This window comes from Schistocerca gregaria, chromosome 1 (genome assembly GCF_023897955.1).
Source record: "Schistocerca gregaria isolate iqSchGreg1 chromosome 1, iqSchGreg1.2, whole genome shotgun sequence".
Lineage (NCBI taxonomy): Eukaryota > Metazoa > Arthropoda > Insecta > Orthoptera > Acrididae > Schistocerca > Schistocerca gregaria.
In genome coordinates this window covers 207,765,847-207,788,964 of record NC_064920.1, presented here as the reverse complement: position 1 = coordinate 207,788,964, position 23,118 = coordinate 207,765,847, and the positions used below count along the sequence as shown (strand labels likewise).

The 23,118-nt window shown below is 43.2% G+C and overlaps 1 protein-coding gene across 2 annotated transcripts in view; it reads right to left on the bottom strand.

The window, feature by feature from the left end:
- Positions 1-9,098: 9,098 nt before the first annotated feature.
- LOC126338601 (uncharacterized) overlaps positions 9,099-23,118 on the bottom strand; it is a 90,590-nt gene continuing 76,570 nt past the window's right edge. The window contains exon 3 of one of the 2 annotated variants that reach the window (XM_050001968.1): positions 9,099-10,092. In XM_050001968.1, the coding sequence (XP_049857925.1) occupies positions 9,726-10,092 (367 nt within the window). In that variant the 3' untranslated portion in view covers positions 9,099-9,725. The remainder of the gene's footprint in view (positions 10,093-23,118) is intronic. The other variant, XM_050003179.1, reaches the window with a different exon arrangement.

Genomic DNA, 23,118 nt, shown 5'->3' with positions numbered 1-23,118 from the left:
AAGCCATCTAGTACAGAGAAAATAGTTTTAAGACCTCTACGTCTCTCTATGGTCTCAGGGGGGGCACAGAAAATCGGAAGGCATGATTTTCACTTTAATTTATAACAGTATCTGTAAATAAAATGCATTGTCACGAATTACAGAGAAATTTACATCCCTTAACATGATACAGAACTCGTTGAGACTAACGCGTAGAGCCGTGAAATGGTGTATAGAATTTCTCTTTCACATTCTGCACGTTGGAAATTTATTTCTCATGCTCTCGACTGGCCGGTAATTGGATTGTGTGCTAAAATCCTTACTAACTCTGCAAAAAGAACAGCTAGCGGAAGGTCACTCATTGAAGAGGATCCTCTGTTTAGCGGAGTGCATAACGCAAATGTTTTGAAGCAAAGATTCACAGAACAGTGGCGTAACGCACAGGTGCGCAGTTTGCTCGAAACGGAATGTACCAGCGAACCACGCAGGAATGCAATACATAAAACCTATTGAAATATATTTGATCTCTTCATGCCTTTCTATTAAGAGGGAACAATAATACTGGAAGACCAACAAGACCAACAACGAAGTGATCTGATTAAAAAGGGTTTCAGACAAGAATGACGTCTTTCACCGTACTGTTCAATCTACTCAATGAAGAAGCAATTAAGAAAACGAAAGATCACGAGTGGGATTAAATGTGAAAGGATATCAATGAAAGGCGGGTGCCAGGTTGAGATTCCTTAGAAAATGTAGTCCAACAAAGGACGTGGCTTACAAAACACTCGTTCAACCTAAACTTGAGAATTGCTCACCAGTGTGGGATCCGTACCAGGTCGGGTTGACAGAGGAGATAGAGAAGATCCAAAGAAGAGAGGCGCGTTTCGTCACAGGATTATTTGGTAAGCGTGATAGCGTTACGGAGACGTTTAGCAAACTCAAGTGGCAGACTCTGCAAGAAAGGCGCTCTGCATCGCGGTGTAGCGGTTTCGAGAGGGTGCGTTTCTGGATGAGGTATCGAATATATTGATTCCCCCCTACTTATACTTCCCGAGGAGATCACTAATGTAAAATTAGAGAGATTCGAGCACCCACGGAGGCTTTCCTGCAGTCTTTCTTCCCTCGAACCATACGCAATTGGAACAGGAAAGGGAGGTAATGACAGTGGCACGTAAAGTGCCCTCCGCCACACACCGTTGGGTGGCTTGCGGAGTATAAATGTAGATGTAGAAAAGATCTTCTGATGATGTTACTACCCTCAGTGAATGTAAGAAATTACAGGTTATCTCGTATGGAATGAATGATCTAATCACTGCAGAAAATTGATTGAATGTAACTCGAAAAAAGACGAGAGTAATTAGAAGTAGTAGAAATGAGAACAGCGAGAAACTTATCAGAACTGGGGACCACGAGGCACACGTAGTTCAAGAATTCTGCTACGTAGATAGCAAAATAACGCATGGTAGGCGCAGCAAGGAGAACATAAAAAACAGAATCACTGGCAGAAAGAGCATTTCTGGCCAAGAGAAGTCTACTAGTATCAAACATATGCCTTAAAAAGAAATTTCTGAGAATGTACGTTTGTAGCACAGCATTGTAGGTTAGGGAGACGGGCTAGGGGAAAACCAGAACTGGAGAGAATCTAAGCATTTGAGATGTGATACTAGAGAAGAATATTGAAAATTAGGTTGGTTGATAAATAGGGAATGAGTGCATAACCGTCGAGGAAAGCAATATATTGAAATCAATTACAAGGAAAAGGGACAGGATAATACGCCATCGTTAAGGTTTCAGAGAATAACGTCCACAGTGCTAGAAGGAGTTGTAGAGGGTAAAGACTGTAGAAGAAGACAGAGACATGAATACATGCAGCAAATAATGGAGGACATGGGTCGTAATTACCACTCTTGAGATGAAAACGTTGGCACGGGAGAGGAATTCGTGGCGGGCCGTGTCAAAGCAGCCACAACACTGATGACTAGAAAAACGTTTGCTTCAACAATTTGAAATTATGGGAAAGATATCAAAATGACTACGTTAAAAAACAGAGGAAGGAAGGAAGGAAGGAAGGAAAGAAGTTTAACGTCCCGTCGACGGTGACGTCATCGGAGACGGAATGCAATGTCTGATTACTAAAATATGGGGGAGGAAATCGCATGTATCCTTGCAATGGAATCGTCCCGGCATTAGAGAAATCACGGAGAAACTAAATCTTTATGGTCGGACGGGGATTTGAACCGACCGCCATCCTGCCGAATCCGAACCCAGTGTGCTATCCACTCCTGTCGCTCGCTGAACACGGTTTAAGAGTATTGTCTTTCTCGGAGTCTTAGATAGTTAGTTACAACAAAATACTTTCCAAGATAAAAAAAATCCTCTATCATCAACACCCAGTTTCCATCAATGGATTGCGTACTAATCTGTCATCCGAAGATGTGGCTCTACGTGATATGCCTTATTAAAACATTTTCTTAAAGCCAACTTGTTCATATATATACTTTGCCTTTTAAGGAGCAGGTGGAGCCGTAACTTAGCACTAGCTTCATGTTATTAGCTTCCCGAAACTCAATTCTTTCACTGAAAGCCAGTCTTTTCTTGCGTCTACGTGTTTCAAAGTTCCAAATTTTTTCCTGATGGGTTTTTGGGAATGATGTGAGATTTTCTACCTCTATTCGTATGTGCATTTGCTGGTGGGTCAATAACGATTGCCGTAGTGTCTTTGTGGCGTCTACCAGCCAACGTATTTCGCGTTGTCGGATCCCGTTAATGTGGGAGGTTTTCTTGATCAGGCGAGAGTCGTCCCTTCGTGCAGAATGATCGCGGAATTTCATACGTCTTTCCTGTGCAAGTGATGTAAAACTCTGTCGGCGACCACAGTTCTGAGGTTTTGTGCATCCACATACTGTCTTAAATTTTGAGTCCTAATATTTTTCTTAGTATTTGTCATTGAAGTCTCTCAATGTCTTTGACTTTAATAGTTAATAGTTTCGTCTCGTAGCGTACAGTGCTTCAGTAAAGATCACTGAATGGTAGTGTCAAAATTTGCATTTGATGGACAGTTGTTTCTTGTACGTATTCCAGAAAGTTGTATGGGATTTACGTAATTCCTCTGCACGTGTTTCGTTGCTACTATTTTATTCTTAATGTTTCAAATAATTTCATCTATATGTTGTCATTCCTGGTTGCAAGTTATGATTATTTGGGTTCTTTGAGACTGTGTGTTGCGTTTTTTCGGAAGAGATTTGGAGTCAAGTCTTGATGTTTGTCACACGAAACCTGTCAATGGCGCTGCTGGAGTCCTCGGGAGTCCGGAAAATTATTGCTAGGCGCCAGAAAAAGCAAGTCACTTTACGTTGATTCGTTTATCTTCTGTTCCCATACCTATTCCATCTGTTTTTTTCTGCCAAGTTGAGAATATCTTATGGAGTACTAGGTCTAAGAGGAATGGCGACAGTTCGTTACTTGTCTTACTCCAGTTCTAATTTAAAAAGGTTCGGAGATTTTGTCCATAATTTTTACTTTAGAAAATCTGTCTTAGAGTCTGAACAATTAATATAGTTGGTTTGCAATCTACACGGTATTCACGAAGTATATTCAACACGGTGAAGCAGTCGATCGAATCTCAGACTCTTATTATTACATACTATAACACGAGAAGTCCGATTATATTCACAGTTATCGTAGATGAGCGTATGCTGTGTGATGAAAGGACAGCATCATGGATGACGTCACCTTGCGCTGTACACCTGGGCTTGACACCATGTAGGCTACTGGAATAACTGCGGGATGAGGCAGGTCACTCTGGTGACTCTTCTCATGGTAGGAGTAGTGGCCACTGAACGCAGACAGATGGACTATGTGATCTACATCTACATGACTACTCTGCAATTCACATTTAAGTGCTTGGCAGAGGGTTCATCGAACCACAATCATACTATCTCTCTACCATTCCACTCCCGAACAGCGCGCTGGAAAAACGAACACCTAAACCTTTCTGTCCGAGCTCTGATTTCTCTTACTTTATTTTGATGATCATTCCTACCTACGTAGGTTGGGCTCAACAAAATATTTTCGCATTCGAAGAGAAAGTTGGTGACAAATATCGTAAAAAGATCTCGCCGCGACGAAAAGCGTCTTTGCTGTAATGACTTCCATCCCAATTCGCGTATCATATCTGCCACACTCTCCCCCCTATTACGTGATAATACAAAACGAGCTGCCATTTTTTGCACCCTTTCGATGTCCTCCGTCAGTACCACCTAATAAGGATCCCACACCGCGCAGCAATATTCTAACAGAGGTCGAAAGAGTGTAGTTTAAGCTGTCTCTTTAGTGGACTTGTTGCATCTTCTAAGTGTCCTGCCAATGAAACGCAACCTTTGCCTCGCCTTCCCGACAATATTATCTATGTGGTCCTTCCAACTGAAGTTGTTCGTAATTTTAACACCCAGGTACTTAGTTGAATTGACAGCCTTGAGAATTGTACTATTTATCGAGTAATCGAATTCCAACGGATTTCTTTTGGAACTCATGTGAATCACCTCACTTTTCGATATTTAGCGTCAACTGCCACCTGCCACACCACACAGCAATCTTTTCGAAATCGCTTTGCAACTGATACTGCTCTTCGGATGACCTTACTAGACGGTAAATTACAGCATCATCTGCGAACAATCTAATAGAACTGCTCAGATTGTCACCCAGGTCATTTATATAGATCAGGAACAGCAGAGGTCCCAGGACGCTTCCCTGGGGAACACCTGATATCACTTCAGTTTTACTCGATGATTTGCCGTCCATTACTACGAACTGCGACCTTCCTGTGAGGAAATCACGAATCCAGTCGCACAACCGAGACGATACCTCATAGGCCCGCAGCTTTATTAGAAGTCGCTTGTGAGGAACGGTGTCAAAAGCTTTCCGGAAATCTTGAAATACGGAATCAACTTGAGATCCCCTGTCGATAGCGGCCATTACTTTGTACGAATAAAGAGCTAGCTGCGTTGCACAAGAACGATGTTTTCTGAAACTATGCTGATTACGTATCAATAGATCGTTCCCTTTGAGGTGATTCATAATGTTTGAATACCGTATATGCTCCAAAACCCTACTGCAAACCGACGTAAATGATACGGGTCTGTAGTTAGATGGATTACTCCTACTACCCTTCTTAAACACTGGTGAGACCTGCGCAATTTTCCAATATGTAGGTACAGATCTATCGGTGAGCGAGCGGTTGCATACGAGTGCTAAGTAGGGAGCTATTGTATCAGCGCAATCTGGAAGGAACCTAATCGGTATCCAATCTGGACCTGAAGACTTGCCCGTATCAAGTGATTTGAGTTGCTTCGCAACCCCTAGGGTATTTACTTCTAAGAATCTCATACTAACAGCTGTTCGTGATTCAAATTCTGGAATATTCCATTCGTCTTCCTTGGTGAAGGAATTTCAGAAAACTGCGTTCAATAACTCCGCTTTAGCGGCACAGTCGCCTGTAACAGTACCATTGACACTGCGCAGCGAAGGTATTGACTGCGTCTTGCCGGTTGTGTACTTTACATACGACCAGAATTTCTTCCAAATTTCGAGACTGTTTCGTTGTGGAACCTATTAAACGCATCTCGCATTGAAGCCCGTGCCAAATTTCGCGCGTCTGTAAATTTTAGCCTATCTTCGGGATTTCGCGTTGTTCTGAACTTCGCATGCTTTTTCCGTTGCCTCAAACAGCGTTCGGACCTGTTTTGTGTACTAAGTGGGATCCGTTCCATCTCTTACCAGTTTATGAGGTATGAATCTCTCATTTGCTGTTGCTACTGTATCTCTGAATTTGAGCCACATCTCGTCTACATTTGCATAGTCACTTCGGAAGGAATGGAGATTGTCTCTTAGGAAGGTTTCTAGTGACACTTTATCCGCTTTTTTTAAATAAAATTATTTTGCGTTTGTTTCTAGTGGATTTGGAAGAAACGGTATTGAGCCTAGCTACAACGACCTTGTGATCACTAATCCCTGTATGAGTCATGATGCCCTCTATCAGCTCTGGATTGTTTGTGGCTAAGAGGTCAAGTGTGTTTTCGCAACCATTTACTATTCGCGTGGGTTCGTGGACTAACTGCTCGAAATAATTTTCGGAGAAAGCATTTAGGACAACCTCGGTAGAGGTTTTCTGCCTACCACCGGTTTTGAACAAGAATTTTTGCCAACATATCGAGGGAAGGTTGAAGTCCCCACCAACTATAACCGTATGAGTGGGGTATTTATTTTTTACGAGACTCAAACTTTCTCTGAACTGTTCCGCAACTGTATCATCTGAGTCTGGGGGTCGGTAAAAGGAGCCAATTATTAACTTACTTCGGCTGTTAAGTATAACTTCCACCCATACCAATTCTCACGGAGTATCTATTTCGACTTCACTACAAGATAAACCAGCACTGACAGACACAAACACTCCACCATCAATCCTGCCTTATATATCTTTCCTGAACACCGTCTGAGACTTCGTAAAAATTTCTGCAGAACTTATATCAGGCTTTAGACAGCTTTCTGTACCTATAACGATTTCAGCTTCTGTGCTTTCTATTAGCGCTTGAAGCTTAGGGACTTTCCCAGCACATCTACAACAATTTAAAACTAAAATTCCGACTGTTCCTTGAACGATGCACGTCTTGTATTTACCATGCACTCTTTGAGATTGCAGCCCACCCCGTACTTTCCCGAGGCCTTCTAACCTAAAAAACCGCCCAGTCCACGCCACACAGCCTCCGCTACCCGTGTAGCCGCCAGCTGAGTGTAGTCAACTGCTGACCTTTCAGCGGAACCCGAAACCCCACCACCCTATGGCTTAATTCAAGCGGTGATCGAATAAACATCGCCTGCACATCTGACCAATACGTTGACATGTTGCTGATGGGCGAATGACAACACGGTGCCAATAAAGCAGCCATTGCGTTTGGCTTCAGATGTTCCGGTCGAAGAGCTCCGGCAGCCGTTATGTTAACGAAAACTTCGGGACATACACAGCTTGAGAAGGTCTGGCAGTAACAAGCGAAGATGTTGCTGCTGTCACTGGTATCAGTCTTTCATCTGTGTGGTGTACAGTACAGGATTACACGTTCCATTGGTACAAATTTAAATGACAAGAGCTTCATGGGAACAATTTTAATCGGTGAATTACTTTCGGCGAGACAATGAAATTCATGCTTGACATGCCGGGACTGAGAAACGTCTGTCTTGATACACAGTGGACCGCATGTTCACGCCTTCCTTCACCTGGCGACGCTGCCTTTCCTGTTTCCATGCGTGGCTGTCCTATTCAAATGACCTAGGCTAATATTGTAATACGATTAATTTTTATTTTTTGAACGAGGAATCACATTAAAATATTTTGCACTAAATTAATACACACCCATTTGTTCAGATCGGTTCCATGGGTTTAACGTCAGGCGAATTAGGTTGATGTCTTGGCGACCAGAGTTCACTATAATGCTCTTCAAACCACTGTAGCAAAGTGTCTGGCTCTGAAGTACGAATAATTATACTGCTGTACATCGCCGTCAGGGCAGCCATTAAGCATGAAGGGATGCAGGTGGTTCGCAGCTGTCCGCGTGTCTTCGATTACCACCACAGACCCCATTCAAACACAGGGAAATGTCTCACACAGCGTAACGCTGCCCCCATTAGTTTGTCCAATGGAGCGCTGCACGTTTGGAGCCACCTTTTGTTTGCCGTTTAGAGCGCAAAACATCTAAGGTCATAAGCGTCCAGTATAGAACCGCGAGGGTAGAAAACCGTTGCTAGGTCCAATACAGAAAGGAAGAAAAAAATCAAACGTCAAGACGTTACGGAAGAGTATCTAAAAGACCTCGACAAGACACCGGAGTCACCAGGTAGACATCAAACCTCTTGCCATAATACTGCTTTAAAAAAACAAACGCGAGCCATAACTCGCACGTCATGCACTAAAATGTCCGGCAAAGCGAGCGGCAGCCCGACCCTGAGACCTAAGTGGGCAAAATAGGGGCAGAGGATCAGCAATTGTCTGTTAATGACTGGTTACAGAAAGGACAGCTGGGTCCTGGGTCACCACTAAACAAGTGGTGGTGATGGCAGTGTCCTATTTACAACCGAGCTAACATTACTTCCTCACGGCGAGACGACCGGGAGGAAGGAGATCAGGATGTTGCGAGAGGTTTAAGTTCTCCGAGTTTGTTCCCATTAAGGGAGCACCAATGGTCATGCCAAACTGACATTGTTCCCATGATACGCCAGTAGAAGTACAAATATCTTGTGAGGGAACACAGTAAGAGGCGGGCCGACCGAGTTGGACTGCGGCCTTGGCTGCAGCATCAGCAGCGTCATTCCCAGGCACACCATCATGGCCATGAACCCACATGTACATCACTTGGGCTCCCCCATCCGGGGTGTGTGGTGGAGACGACTATCGACCAAGTAAAGCAAAAATTCTTTCAGCCGAAGAGCCAACACGTTTAGATCGATCGGCGGTTGAATCTCGATGGTACCGAGTCCACTGCAGTCGTAACTGACGATGTCGTTGGGTCAACATGTGAACAGGTAGGGGTAGTCTGCTGCGGCGCTCAACGTTGAACAACGCACGATGAACGAAACGCTTATGCATCAACCAGCATTGTGCTCTTTTGGCAGAGATTCCACCTATCTATCCTACTTTACAGAGGAGAACCCCACGTTCTGTGATGAGCCGTGGACGTCAAAACATGTAGCGTCTGTTAATAGTTCCATTGTCTTCCTACCTCTATATACAGGCGAACATTCGCCCAGCTTCGCCGTTTTCGGGAAACTTATTCTAAGGTTCTACGTAATAATGATCTGCCCTGCATCAAAGTTGCTTATCTGAATAGGTTTCCCCATCTGTGGTCCATATCTTACATACTTCTGTTACCGCGTCACGTGCCCGGAACGCCACCAGGCGGCACCCGGCATCAATGTGGGCAGTGGTCATAATATCTTGTCTCACCAGTGTATCATTCATCTTATAAAATATTTGCTTTCTGAAATTAAAGAAAAGAAATTGAAGGAAAGGGTCACTGTTGCAGAATGTGAAGTTGAATAAGGACGTAAACTGTACGAGTCAAAGCAACGTCTGAGTGAAATTAAATTTATTGGATTATATTTTCTACAATTTCATGTGTGTTGCACAGGGAACAACACACAAAATTGCTTGAAAACTTCAGATGTCACTGTATTTTAATAGTTAGATTCTCTGTGCTACTAAAGTTATTATAAAGTATTTACAATTCTTTTAACACCACTCCCATTTTCTGCAGAGAGCAATTAATTTTATGCATTTAAAAATATTTATTTTGCTTCACTGGAGTAAGAGGCAATGCACCTTGGCATCTACCCACTGCATAAACAAGCGGAAAATATCGCGTAAGGAAAGATCGGTATACGAGAGATCAGCGCAGCCCCTCATGTTGTTGTTCTCGTAGAGAGGGAAATATTAAAAATCTTTAAAACGAGTGTGGACAGGTACAAAATGTTACCGTTACTGCACTAGCATGCATTACTACTAATACAGTTGTTAAAATGGTGTCCAGTGTTGATAAGTTTCTGGAAAAGTAACATGCATCTAGAAGAGTACATTTTACGGCCACACTGCAGCGAATTCACGTATGAAACGCTGCTACCTTCGCCAGAAGGTTGTTTTCGCTGCATCTCACACGTTAACACCAGCTGCGCAGCAAGGAGGACGAGCAGGTGAAAGGCGGCTAGTGCTCTATGAGGTCTAGGTCTGCGAGCAGCTCCAGCTGGTCCCGCACCCAGCTGCTGCGGCTGGCCGGGGGCGACACAGTGGCTGCGGGGGTGGCGGGGGCGGCGGTGGGCGGCGTGACGGGAGCGGTGGCCTCAGTGTCGCCGCGGCTGCTTGGGGGCGGCTGCGCCTCCACCTCCAGCTGGGTGAGCGCGCCCAACAACTTGTCGGTGAGGCGGCGCAGCTCCGCCTGCTGCCGCTGGCGTGCCACGTTGTCCTGCGCCGTGCGCAGCAAGCTGAGCCGCTCCTGGTGCCACAGCTGCCGCCGGTCGCAGCGAGACTGCCGGCCGCAGATGCTGCTGCTGCTGCTACTGCTACTGCTACTCCTGTGGCAAAAACACACCACTTTTGCACCGACTGCGAAACAGAGCGGTCGTAATACGAAAGTCGGTTGTGAGGAAACAATTGTGTGCTAGCGAATGTCTCTGGGATGTGTGATAGAACCGATCTTACCCTTTCATATACACTACTGGCCATTAAAATTGCTGCACCACGAAGATTACGTGCTAAGGACGCGATATTTAAACGACAGGAAGAAGATGGTGTGATATGCAAATGATCAGTTTTTTCAGGGCATTCACCTGTGGTGACACCTACAACATCCTGACATAATGAAAGCTTCCAACCGATTTCTCATACACAAAAAGGAGCTAACCGGCGTTGCCTGGTGAAACGCTGTTGTGATGCCTCGTCTAAGGGGGAGAAATGCGTACCATCACGTTTCCGACTTTGATAAAGGTCGGATTGTAGTCTATCGCGACTGCGGTTTATCGTATCGCGACATTGCTGCTCGCGTTGGTCGAGATCCAAAGACTGTTCGCAGAATATGGAATCGGTGGGTTCAGAAGGGTAATAAAGAACGCCGTGCTGGATCCCAACGGATCCCAACTAGCAGTCGAGATGACAGTCATCTTATCTGCATGGCTGTAACTGGCACTGTAGTTCCTTCTCTAGATTGTCGCACAGATGACAAAATGGTAGATGTCGAAATAGATGACAGAGGGATAGAGAAACAATTAAAATCGGTCAAAAGAGGAAAGGCCGCAGGACCTGATGGGATACCAGTTCGATATTACATGGAGTACGCAAAGGAACTTGCCCCCCTTCTTGCAGCGGTGTACCGTAGGTCTCTAGAAGAGCGAAGCTTTCCAAAGGATTGGAAAAGGGCACAGGTCATCCCCGTTTTCAAGAAGGGACGTCGAACAGATGTGCAGAACTATAGACCTATATCTCTAACGTCGATCAGTTGTAGAATTTTGGAACACGTATTATGTTCGAGTATAATGTTTTTTCTGGAGACTAGAAATCTACTCTGTAGGAATCAGCATGGGTTTTGAAAAAGACAGTTGTGTGAAACCCAGCTTGCGCTATTCGTCCAAGAGACTCAGAGGGCCATAGACACGGGTTCACAGGTAGATGCCGTGTTTCTCGACTTTCGCAAGGCGTTCGATACAGTTCCTCACAGTCGTTTAATGAACAAAGTAAGAGCATGTGGACTATCAGACCAATTGTGTGAAGGATTTAGGAGTTCCTACATAACAGAACGCAGCATGTCATTCTCAATGGAGAGAAGTCTTCCGAAGCAAGAGTGATTTCAGGTGTGCCTCAGGGGAGTGTCGTAGGACCGTTGCTATTCACAATATACATAAATGACCTTGTGGATGACATCGGAAGTTCACTGAGGCTTTTTGCGGATGATGCTGTGGTATATCGAGAGGTTGCAACAATGGAAAATTGTACTGAAATGCAGGAGGATCTGTAGGGAATTGACGCATGGTGCAGGGAATGGCAACTAAATCTCATTGGTCAGCAACTGGAAGCAGTTAATTCCATAAATTATCTGGGAGCACGCATTAGGAGTGATTTAAAATGGAATGAGCATATAAAGTTGAACGTCTGTAACGCAGGTGCCAGACAGATTCATTGGAAGAGTCCGAAGGAAATGCAATCCGAAAACAAAGGAAGTAGGTTACAGTACGCTAGTTCGCCCACTGCTTGAATACTGCTCAGCAGTGTGGGATCCGTATCACATAGGGTTGATAGAAGAGAGAGAAGATCCAACAGAGAGCAGCGTGCTTCGTTACAGGATCATTTAGTAATCGCAAAAGCGTTACGCAGATGATGGATGAACTCAAGTGGACGACTCTGCAGAGGAGACGCTCAGTGGCTCGGTACGAGCTTTTGTTGGGTTTCGAAACATACCGAGGAGTCAAACAGTATATTGCTCCCTCCTACGTGTATCTCGCGAAGAGATCATGACGATAAAATGAGAGATATTAGAGCCCATACAGAGGCATACCGACAATCCTCCTTTCCACGAACAATACGAGATCGAAATAGAAGGGAGAACCGATTGAGGTACTCAAGGTACCCTCCGCCACACAACGTCAGGTGGCTTGCGGAGTATGGACGTAGATGTAGATGAACATCGAATCGGAGGGTTCAGGAGGCTAATACGGAACGCCGCGCTGGATCCCAACGGCCTCTTATCACTAGCAATCGACAGGTATCTTATCCGTATGGCGGTAACGGATCGTGCAGCCATGTCTCGATCCCTGAGTCAGATGGGGGCGTTTGCAAGACAAAAAATGATTGACATGGCTCTAAGCATTATGGGACTTAACTTCCTTTTAATTGCTTTTATTGAAATATTAAGTAACACAAAAAATCACTTCACAGTACAAAATATACTTGAAAACATCTTCCTCATAGTCACTGTTAAATTTCACATTTTATAAGCTGACGACAATATTCGTCTTTCCAACTTGACGTCCACGACTTGACTTTCTCAAGGTCCGACACTCTAACAAGTTAACAACCAACTAATAATCGCTTACGCGCCCAAAAACCAGAGTTACAAGTACGCCAAAGATCATAGTGACAAAAGAAAGAATACACGGAAGAATATCAATGCAATATAAACATAACGATGTATCACAAATGAAATCAAATCTGAATGTTGTCTCAGAAATATGTTGAGTAGTTAACAGAAAAACAGTAGAATATTACTGGTTTCGAGAGGCTCAGATGAGGTAGCATAATGGTTACGTAATTCAAGTACCATTACACGCTGCTTCACAGACAGGAGCGCCTGCGATGGTGTACTCAATGACGAACCTGGGTGCACGAATGGCATAACGTCTTTTTTTCGGATGAATCAAAGTTCTGTTTACAGAATCATGATGGTCGCAGCCGTATTTGGCGCCATCGCAGTGAACGCACGTTGGAAGCGTGTATTCGTCATCGCCATACTGCCGTATCACCCGGCGCGATGGTATGGGCTGGCATTGGTTACACGTCTCGGTCACCTCTTGTTCGCATTGACTGCACTTTGAAAAGTGGACGTTACATTTCAGATGCGTTACGACCCTTGGATCTACCGATGTTCGACTGCTGCCCTGGCCTGCACTTTCTCCATATCTCTCAACAATAGAAAACGTCTGGTCAATGGTGGCCGAGCAACTGGCTCGTCACAATACGCCAGTCACTACTGTTGATCTGTGGTATCGTGTTGAAGCTGCATTGGCAGCTGTACCTGTACACGCCATCCAAGCTCTGTTTGACTCAATGCCCAGGCGTATCAAGGACGTTATTACGGCCAGCGGTGGTGGTTCTCGGTACTGATTTCTCAGGATCTATGAATCCAAATTGCGTGAAAATTTAATCACGTGTCAGTTCCACTATAATATATTTGTCCAATGAATACCCGTTTATCATTTGCATTTCTGCTTGGTGAACCAATTTTAATGGCCAGTAGTGTACATCTATGAGAGCGGGATCTTGTCTAATATCGTGTAAGAAGAAATAGCAGTCATTAGGGTTTAAGTAGGGGATCCACTTATAGGGAATATAAAGAAAGCCTGGAAAGTTTGAGATCAAATACGTCAGAAGGGATAGACAGTATTCTAAAATAATTGGGAGAAGTGGCAACAAAACGACTACTATAGTTGAAAGTGGAATGTATGAGACTGTCGACGTATGATCAAACTTTCGGAAAAAGCTTCATCCATGGAAGTCTAAGATAGCGAGTACAGGTAAATGCGAGAATTATCCCACAATCAGCTTATACAGTTCATGCAACCAAGATGCTGACAATGATAGTATACAGAAGAATGAAAAGGAAAAGTGAAGGTAAGTTAAATGACGATCAGTTCGGCTTTAGGAAAGAAAGTCACCTGTTCTGGCGAAGTACAATCGTACTTTGAAGTATTGGCACACGTGCGTATTTATCGTTGCTGGTTACAAATGCCGCACCTTTAGGTACACAGCACATGTACGTGCTGCCTGACATACTAGATATAAAATTCTGCCCACAGTGCCTACCATTAACAAAGAAATGCAGTGTTAAGGGCAAACATGTATCACCTCTGCACACAATAACTACTGGCACGGAGAGTGGCTTCTCAGTATATTGCAGGGTTTTTAGGTACCGGAACGCCATCTGCTGACGAAATAGACACTGCGTGTTGTTGACGGTCCAGTTGCTAGTATGCTGCTGTATTGCGCGACTGTTGTCAGCATGGGGCCGAAGAAGAACGAACATTCAGTGGCGTTGCGTTAGAGAGTTTTAATCCTCCATTCACAAGGGAAAAGTTATCGACAAAATCGGAGCAGAGGTGTGTTAGCTACACCGCGGTAAGGGCCATCATTCATAAATATTAAGAGACTGGAGGAACAGTGAGTAAGTGTTCTGGACGACCAGAAATGCTTACAAATTGAGAGCGTGCCGTATCATCGCACTTGTTCGGAAGGAACCTGCTGCAAGTACAGCAACTCATGCTGAGCTTGTTCAGACAACGTCCGACAAGACGGTTAGTGTTCAAACTATACGAAATGTGTTGAATGAGGCTGATATGCATGGACATTCTCCCAGGAAAAAGCCATACATATCATAAATTAACTGGCACAAACGCCTGCAGTTTGCCAAGGACTACATCATCAAGCCGATGGAGTTGTGGAACACTGATATTTAGCGACGATTCGAAGTTCAATGTGTTAGGATTTGATGCAGGAAAGAAAGTTTGGCGGAAGCCGAATACGCGAATCGACATTAAACACATGCATCCCACAGTCAAACACGGTGGGGGCGGAATCATGGTTTGGGGCTGTATGGCGGCGCCCGGCGTTGATAATCTAGCTGTAATCCACGGTACAATGGATCATGAGATACATCGACGTGTTGCGAGGTAATTTACAAGCTAGTGCACAGACGTTGGGCCTTACTGGGGTGTTTCATTTCCAGCAAGACAACGACACAAAACATACCGCCATGAAAACCAGGGAGTGATTACTGTACAATGCCCACAGAAGGATTCTGACACCACCTCAGAGCTCTGATTTGAACCCCATTGAGAACCTGTGGGCTCATATTGACACGTAAGTCAGAAAAAGGCGTCGGTCCGGTAAAAACGACTTTGAGAAAGTGCTCCTGGACGAATGGCCGAAAATTATCCCTGATAACACACGGAATTTAATACAAAGCATTCCTAGGGGTTTAGGTGCTGTTATAGATGCTAAAGGAATTCACACTAGCCATTAGAAGGTGAACATCAATGAAGAATACGAACACGTTGTCCGATTCATACGCATGTGTCAATACTTTTTTGGATGTAGAAGAGCGATGTTTATTTTCGTAACACTGTATGTTACTTTACTGACAGGTGATTTGGACATATTTGTAACCTATGTAATGGAAGGTGGCACGTGTCTGGGTTCTGTTCTGAAATGTATGTTTCGTTTAACCTAAAACCACTAAAATGCAACTGTGCCAATACTTTTTGGTGCTATTGTAGTTGAAATCAAGGCTGAAGAAAAATCAAGACACGCTTACCGCATTAGTTGAGTTGGAAAAAGCGTTTGATATTGTAAAATGCCACTATATGCTCGAAATTTTGAGAACAATAGTGGTAAGATATAGGGAAGGATGGGCAATTTACAATATATATAAGAATCAAGAAAAACAAGACTGGAAGACAAAATAGTGTGTTCCAGTTATCGAGGATATAAGACAGGTATGTAATTTAATGTTTCTGTTAACTCCGTGATTGCTTTTTCGATGTATTGACCGAACACTACATACCTGTCTTATATCTTTGATAACCGGAACACCCCATTTTGTCTTCCAGTCTTGTTGTACGTGATTCTTATATACATTGTATACTGCCCATCCTTCACTATATCTTACGACTATTTTTCTCAAAATTAAGAGCATATAGCCTGGCAGAGGGTTCGCCGAACCACCTTCACAACTCTCTATTATTCCAATCTCGTATCGCACGCGGAGAGAATGAACACCTATATCTTCCCGTATGAGCTCTTATTTCCCTTATTTCATCGTGGTGATAGTTCCTCCTTATGTAGGTCGGTGTCAACAAAATATTTTCGCATTCGTAGGGGAAAGTGGGTTACTGCAATTTCGTGGGAAGATTCCGTAGGAACGAAAAACTCGTTTCTTTTAATGATTTCCAGCTCAAATCCTGTATCATTTCTGTGACACTCTTCTATATTTCGCGATAATACAAAACGTGATGCCTTACCTTGAACTTTTTTGATGTACTCCGTCAGTCATACCTGGTAAGGATCCCACACCGCGCAGCAGTATTCTAAATGAGGACGGAAAAGTGTAGTGTATGCAGTCTCCTTAGCAGGTCTTTCACATTTTCTAAGTGTCCTGCCAATAAAACGCAGTCTTTGGTTAGCCTTCCCGGCAACATTTTCTGTGTGTTCCTCCCAATTTAAGTTGTTCGTAATCGTAATACCTAGGTATTTAGTTGAATTTACGGCTTTTAGATTAGACTGATTTATCGCGTAACCGAAGTTTAATAAGTTCCTTTTAGCACTCATGTGGATGACCTCACACTTTTCGTTATTCAGGGTCAACTGCCACTTTTCGCACCATTCAGATATTTTTTCTAAATCTATTTGCAGTTTGTTTTGATCTTCTGATGACTATTAGTCGATAGACGACAGCGTCATCTCAAAACAACCGAAGACGGCTGCTCAGATTGTCTCCACAATCGTTTCTATAGATAAGGAACAGCAAAGGGCACACTACATTGGGGAACGCCAGAAATCACTTCTGTTTTACACGATGACTTTCCGTCAATTACTACGAACTGTGACCTCTCTGACAGGAAATCACAGATGTCACACAACTGCCTACTGGAAACCCAGAAATACGGAATCAAACTGAAATCCCTTGTCAATAGCACTCAACACTTCATGTGAATAAAGAGCTAGTTGTGTTTCACAGGAACGATGTTTTCTAAACCCATCTTGACTGGTTGTGAATAGACCGTTTTCTTCGAGGTAATTCGTAATGTTCGAACACAATGTTCCAAAACCCCTGCTACATATCGACGTTAACGATAGGGGCCTGTAATTTAGTGGATTACTCATACTACCTTTTTTGAATATTGGTGTGACCTGTGCAACTTTCCAGTCTTTGGGTTCAAAAGCCTACTGGAAATCCAGAAATACGGAATCAATCTGAAATCCATTGTTGTATATGATTGTTAAATATGGAGATAATGCATCAGCATACTCCAGAAGGAATCTAGTTGGTATACAGTCTGGACCAGAAAACTTGCTTTTTTTAAGTGATTTAAGTTACTTCACTACTCCGAGGATATTTACTTCTACCTTACTCATGTTGACAGCTGTTCTTGATTCGAATTCTGGGATATTTAATTCGTCGTCTTTTGTGAAGGCATTTCGGAAAACGTAAGTAACTCTGGTTTGGCAGCACTGATTTCGATAGTATCTCCACTGTTATCGCGTATCAAACTTTGGCCATAAATTGAGGAAGTAATTTCTGAAAATGCACCTTTGGCACACGGCAGTCTATAGTAATGAAACACGGACTTTGAAAACACTGGAACATACGAGAGTCTAACAGTTTGAGGTGTGGTTCTACACAAGAACCCAGAAAATCGGATGAAGTGTAAGGAATGAGGTGATTCTCCGCAAAATCTGCGAAGGAATGAACAAATTGGAAACACTGCCAAGAAGGAGGGACATGAAGGGCATGTGTTGAGGCGTCAGGGGAAAACCTCCATGCTACTACAGGAAACTGTAGACGGCAAAAACTATAGTTTAAGAAATGGACTATATCCAACATGTAATTGAGGACATAGGGGCAAGTGCTGCTCTGAGATGAATAGGTTATCGCAGGAGAGGAATTGGCGACGGGCGACATCAAACCAGTCAGAAGACTGGTGAAAAACAAAAAAGTATCAATAATCTGACGGATAGAGTAGGCAGCTATATGCAGTTATTTGTTTATGACATCTGCATCATACTTCACGAGCCGCCTAACGGGGTAGGGGTGAGAGTACATCCGGTAAGCCCCTGAATTAGCTCTTATTTCTCCCATTTTCTTTTCCAAAGAACTACGTGGTCAGAAGTACTACGTTGTCCGACTCTTCCCGGGAAGCTCTCTTGAAAATTGTTAACGCGCCTAACAGCCGCATCAAGATGAGGCCGACCATAACGCTGAAACAGTTGCACGGAATGCACATTAGTGCCACCAATTTGAGCAGCTATCTTTACCAGGTCACCACCTATATCATATTACCTGTCCCTATCAAGATTGTTCCCTGCTTCACCCACTATCACTACCTGATCCTCATCCGTAAAATTCCTACCTACCTCCACTATGTTGTCAGTCATCTGAACCAACCCTGCACTAGGCTTCACAATGCTGGTGACCTGGTACTCAGTCCCCAACACTGCCTACAACTGCTGGCCCACACCTCTACAGTGCGAACTACCTAGCAGCAGAGCCACCTTCTTTCTCTTATAGTTTGACTTAGGCCTCCTAACAATTGAGGACTGCTGCATTTTCCCTACACATACAGCTACAAGAGGCTTCTCACCACTCAACTCTGGCAGTTCGTCGAAATTATTGCATATACACAAAGTAAAACTGTCTAAATACCTCCTCCTCCTAGCTGCCTTCTTGCCAACTACCAGTTCCCATTCCGAGCACCCTTCACCCTCCTCAATCTATCTAGTTCCTCATTTGGGAACTATAACTGCACCTGAAGGTCACAAATCTTCCTATCCTATTCCTCTATCAACTGATGTCTACTACAGATTCTGCATTCCCAGGTGAGGATATCGCGAGAATGCCCCATGGCTTCCCCACTGCATCCCTTCCAATGAAAATACTTTGGACAAATGCCACACCGTAACCCACTACTCAAAACCTACGACAGAGCCCACACTTCTCACTCATGGTAAAATTTTACAGTTACTGAAAAAAACTATACGTCTACATTACCTGAGTTCAGTTACACCAGTAGAGCTATTTATAGAAGTAACAAAAGTGGTCTCGAAATTATTTCTGTACTAAGAAAGCAACTACTTGCATTAATACAACTAAACCGCAAGTAATACCAATACCAACGAAACTTCACAAAATTATTAACTAAAATCAAAAATTGAAGTGTCACTGGAATACATTTTATCAAACTGTTGCATCCTTGATGCCCCGGTTCGCGATGCACATTTAGCGATTAAAGAGCTCAAGGATCAAACTTTATTAATAATTATAGTGCAAAGTAATATCTCCAGTAATAGTTACATTTTCAGCAATTACACGAAGTCCTTTCATCCATAAATCTATTTTTTCATCATTACTAACTTTTCTTCATGAGCGTGTATACAAGGTAAATGGCATATTACTGTACACATAACCAGGTCTACTTTGCGTCTTCGGGTCGATACCATAATGCCACGCTCATGTAGAAAAGTTAGTAATGATGAAAAAATAAATGTATGGATGAAAGGACTTTGTGTACTTGCTGAAAATTTAATTGTTACTGGAGATATTACTTGGTACTATAATTATTAATAAAGTGTGATCGTTGACCTCTGTAACCGCTAAACGTACATCGCGAACCGGGGGCTCAAGGTTGCAACAGCTTGATAAAATTCGAAAACTTAGTGGCGCACTGCCCGCTGAGAGCCTAGCAAGTTGGTGACGCAACCTGCCCCACTGAATGAAAATTTTACTAAATTATTTCACTATAAACAATAATAAACGTCAGCTGAAAACTGCCTCCGGCCGCAGCGATGTCGAATAATTGATGTTTTACCGGATATCTGATATTCACGTTACACTCGTGAAATGGTCATACGGGAAAATCCCCACTTCATCTCTACCTCCGAGGTGCTGTGTCCCATCGCTCATTGGTCGACTGTACGATCACGTTCAAACTCAAACGTTGATAACCACCCATTGTAACAGCAATAACGCCAGACATTGTCTTACATAGGCGTTGCTGGCCGCAGCGCCCTAAGCTGCCTGTTTATGTATCTCTGTATTTGAATACGCTTGCTATACCAGTTTCTTTGGGGCTTCGGTGTAGTTAGCTTTATTTCGAGAATTTTTAAGGGCAACATCGCCCTTATCGTCCAGCCTTGGCGAGTGTACAAAGCCGTTTACTTTAGCTAGGGATACACACAGTTTTACGCTTTACGGACAGATAGGGAAGTTTTAGACAAATTCAATCAGATGCCAGCATAATTTTGTCAGTTAAACTGCTACGAGAGGCGACGCAGGCAGCAGCCGATCGCCGCCGAGATTATCTCTGCATTCTGCGAAAGGTAAATGGCGCATTGCTCAGGCGGTAAATTATGTTGTCACCAGCTTGCTCTCATGTCCTGTTTGCATTAGGTTGGAGTAATTATTCGCATTCAGCCATGTAATTCACATGTGATCTTTAGGTTTAAATTTGATGAAATTATCGTGCAGATAGGAATCTTTGCCCAGCTAGAATAGTTTATATTATCACAGTGTAGATTTTTGGTTTTGATAGCAATGTCAGTTGAAATATTTTTACAAGATTTGCAGTATTAAGTTGCTAGTGACAATCTTTGATTTCCTTGTATTAATTTTTCCATAGGATATTCCTCGTTTGTATAAGATTATCTTAAGATTACCATTTCCGCATCTTGAACTCAAATGTGTAGCGTTATTCATGTGATAAATTATTCTTTACAGGGAATAAACTGTAGTCCGTCCGAACGTAGGGTTCCTCCCGTTACTTACCGGCGTGAGTTAGTTTCACTAACAGCAGCTCATGTTCTGTTGTCTAACAGTTGGCGTGACTAAGATCTTCTGACCTGAAAAGTCCTGGGTTTAATGGCTTAGGATTTAATTTTCCTTTTCAGAGCATTCCTCGCGCTGTAAGTGGTCGGATAGATGACACCAAACCGGCACCGGCTCGTTAGAAGGCCTATAATTATGCGCATTTTTCCTATGAGCCTTCCTGAAAACGATTATGTTCTGCGATTTATTCCAGTCGCTAGGTACCTTTCGTTGCTCCAGCGACATACGGTAAACTGCTGTTAGAAGGATAATCTTCGTACAATATTTTAGATATGGAATCTGTTCCTGACGCTTTTATACTACTAAGAGATTGTAGTTGCGTTTGTTTCCTCATCGATTATTTCAATATCTGTCATTTGAAAGTACGTACGATGATTGAGGGACTAAGCTACATTCTTTCACGATGAAAGAATTTCCTAACACCGAATTCAGTATTTTGGGCTTTTCTCTGTCATCTTCCGCGTCTGCATCAGTAGGGTCTCTTGAGCTTTAAATTTCTAACAGGTTACTGATTTTACATAAGAGCAAAACATTATGTTTGTACTCAAATCGGCTGACAAAATTTTGCATTCGAAATTATTTTTTCACTGCCTTCTTTACGATCATTCTCGCTTAATTCGGCTTTTGTTTTCTAGTTCTGTTTTGGTTTCTCTTACATCGGTGATGTTCAACACACTTGTCTAAGGCATACTGAACGGTGCTTTTGATTTTTTTTTTTCCTTTTGTGCTCCATATGTTCGTGCACGGCACTTATTAGATGAGGTTTATTCTACTATTTGTCACTCTTGCTTAGAAGAAGTATTTTCCTACCTTTCGTAACATTCCTTGTGAAACCCCTGCTCGTAGTTGCTGTGACAGCCTTACGACCACTAATACCTTCCTCTACATTAACTTGTTGGTAAGTCCAGGTCTGTCTGTTGCCGGAAGCTTTAAGACGCTACCTTCGTGAGTTGGTTCTCTATCTGCTTGAAGTAATTTTCGGACAGCACATTCAGAATAGTATCACACGAATTCGTAACAGGCACCAGTTGTGTTTATATGACTCTCCCAATCTATAACTGGTACGTCTGCGCCGCCGCCGCCACTGTCACAACGACATGATCGGGAAAATTACTAACTATATTCTGCAAGTTCTCTCAAAGCGCCCTACTAGTGCAGCTCCCGACGAAGGCGGTATATGAATGCATCAGATTACCATTTGGACTGGCTTTTCTTACTTTACTTCACCCAGATCAATTTGGCATTCGTGATAGCCTAACCAGAATCTCTCTTCATTTTTCCTGAATTAGTGATTCATCGAAATGTCCGGCCTTAATGTTTTGTACCGGAAGAGAACAAAAATGTTATTACATATATGTCAGTGAATTTTCAGTCTTTACAGTTTAACGTGGTTTTTGGCAGTCGTTTTAATTTCTGTTCCTTGTTTTCAAGGCCCTTTTAGCCCACTTTTGTCACTGCAGTACCACTTTGGGCACATTTCTAGAGGCGTGAAGTGTCCTTTCTACAGACCGTGAGTCATGAAGATTCACTGGTGAAAAACATTGACAAAAAACGTAGTAAATATTGACGAAAACTTAGTTGGGTGACCACAGCACTCGTCATAACCCTCGAACGTTCGCCATTTGTTCGCTACGTCAGTAAAGTCTACATTTACGCCTTAGATCGGACATTACGTGCATATTTTACGTGCACAAGTGCAGCAACTTTGAATCTCTCCATCTCGGTAACGGATAATGATATCAACAAAATTTCAAGGTTCACTAGGTCATCCTCTTAAAAACACGTGCCAAAATTTTGACAATTTGACATGAACAGAAGTGGCCCTTCTTACAATGGGTACTTTTGGTACTCAAAAATCATTTTTTTCCGCAGGAAACGCCCATGAAAAAATAATTGTTTTATAAGCTGCTTAAGGGCCATCCTAGATCAGACTTAATGCGAAAGAACGAACCAAAATCGCTCAATTTGCCTGAGCTGTAGGAAGAGCGTGATGTTTAGATTTTGACCCTGTTCTGCAGGGTTGCTACGGTATGCCGCTTCTTCCAGCAGGTGTATAAATGGTCGGCAGACAAAGGGCTGTTAACAACACTTTATTTCTGTGCTGCATAGAACCCGAGCTTCTCCCCGTGAAAAATGGCAGTGTTCTGCAAGGACCGATTTGTAACTCTCACTTACCTCCATGTGGCCGCACAAACTTTGAAGAACCTCGACGCCACGAATCTGTAACCACGGCAGG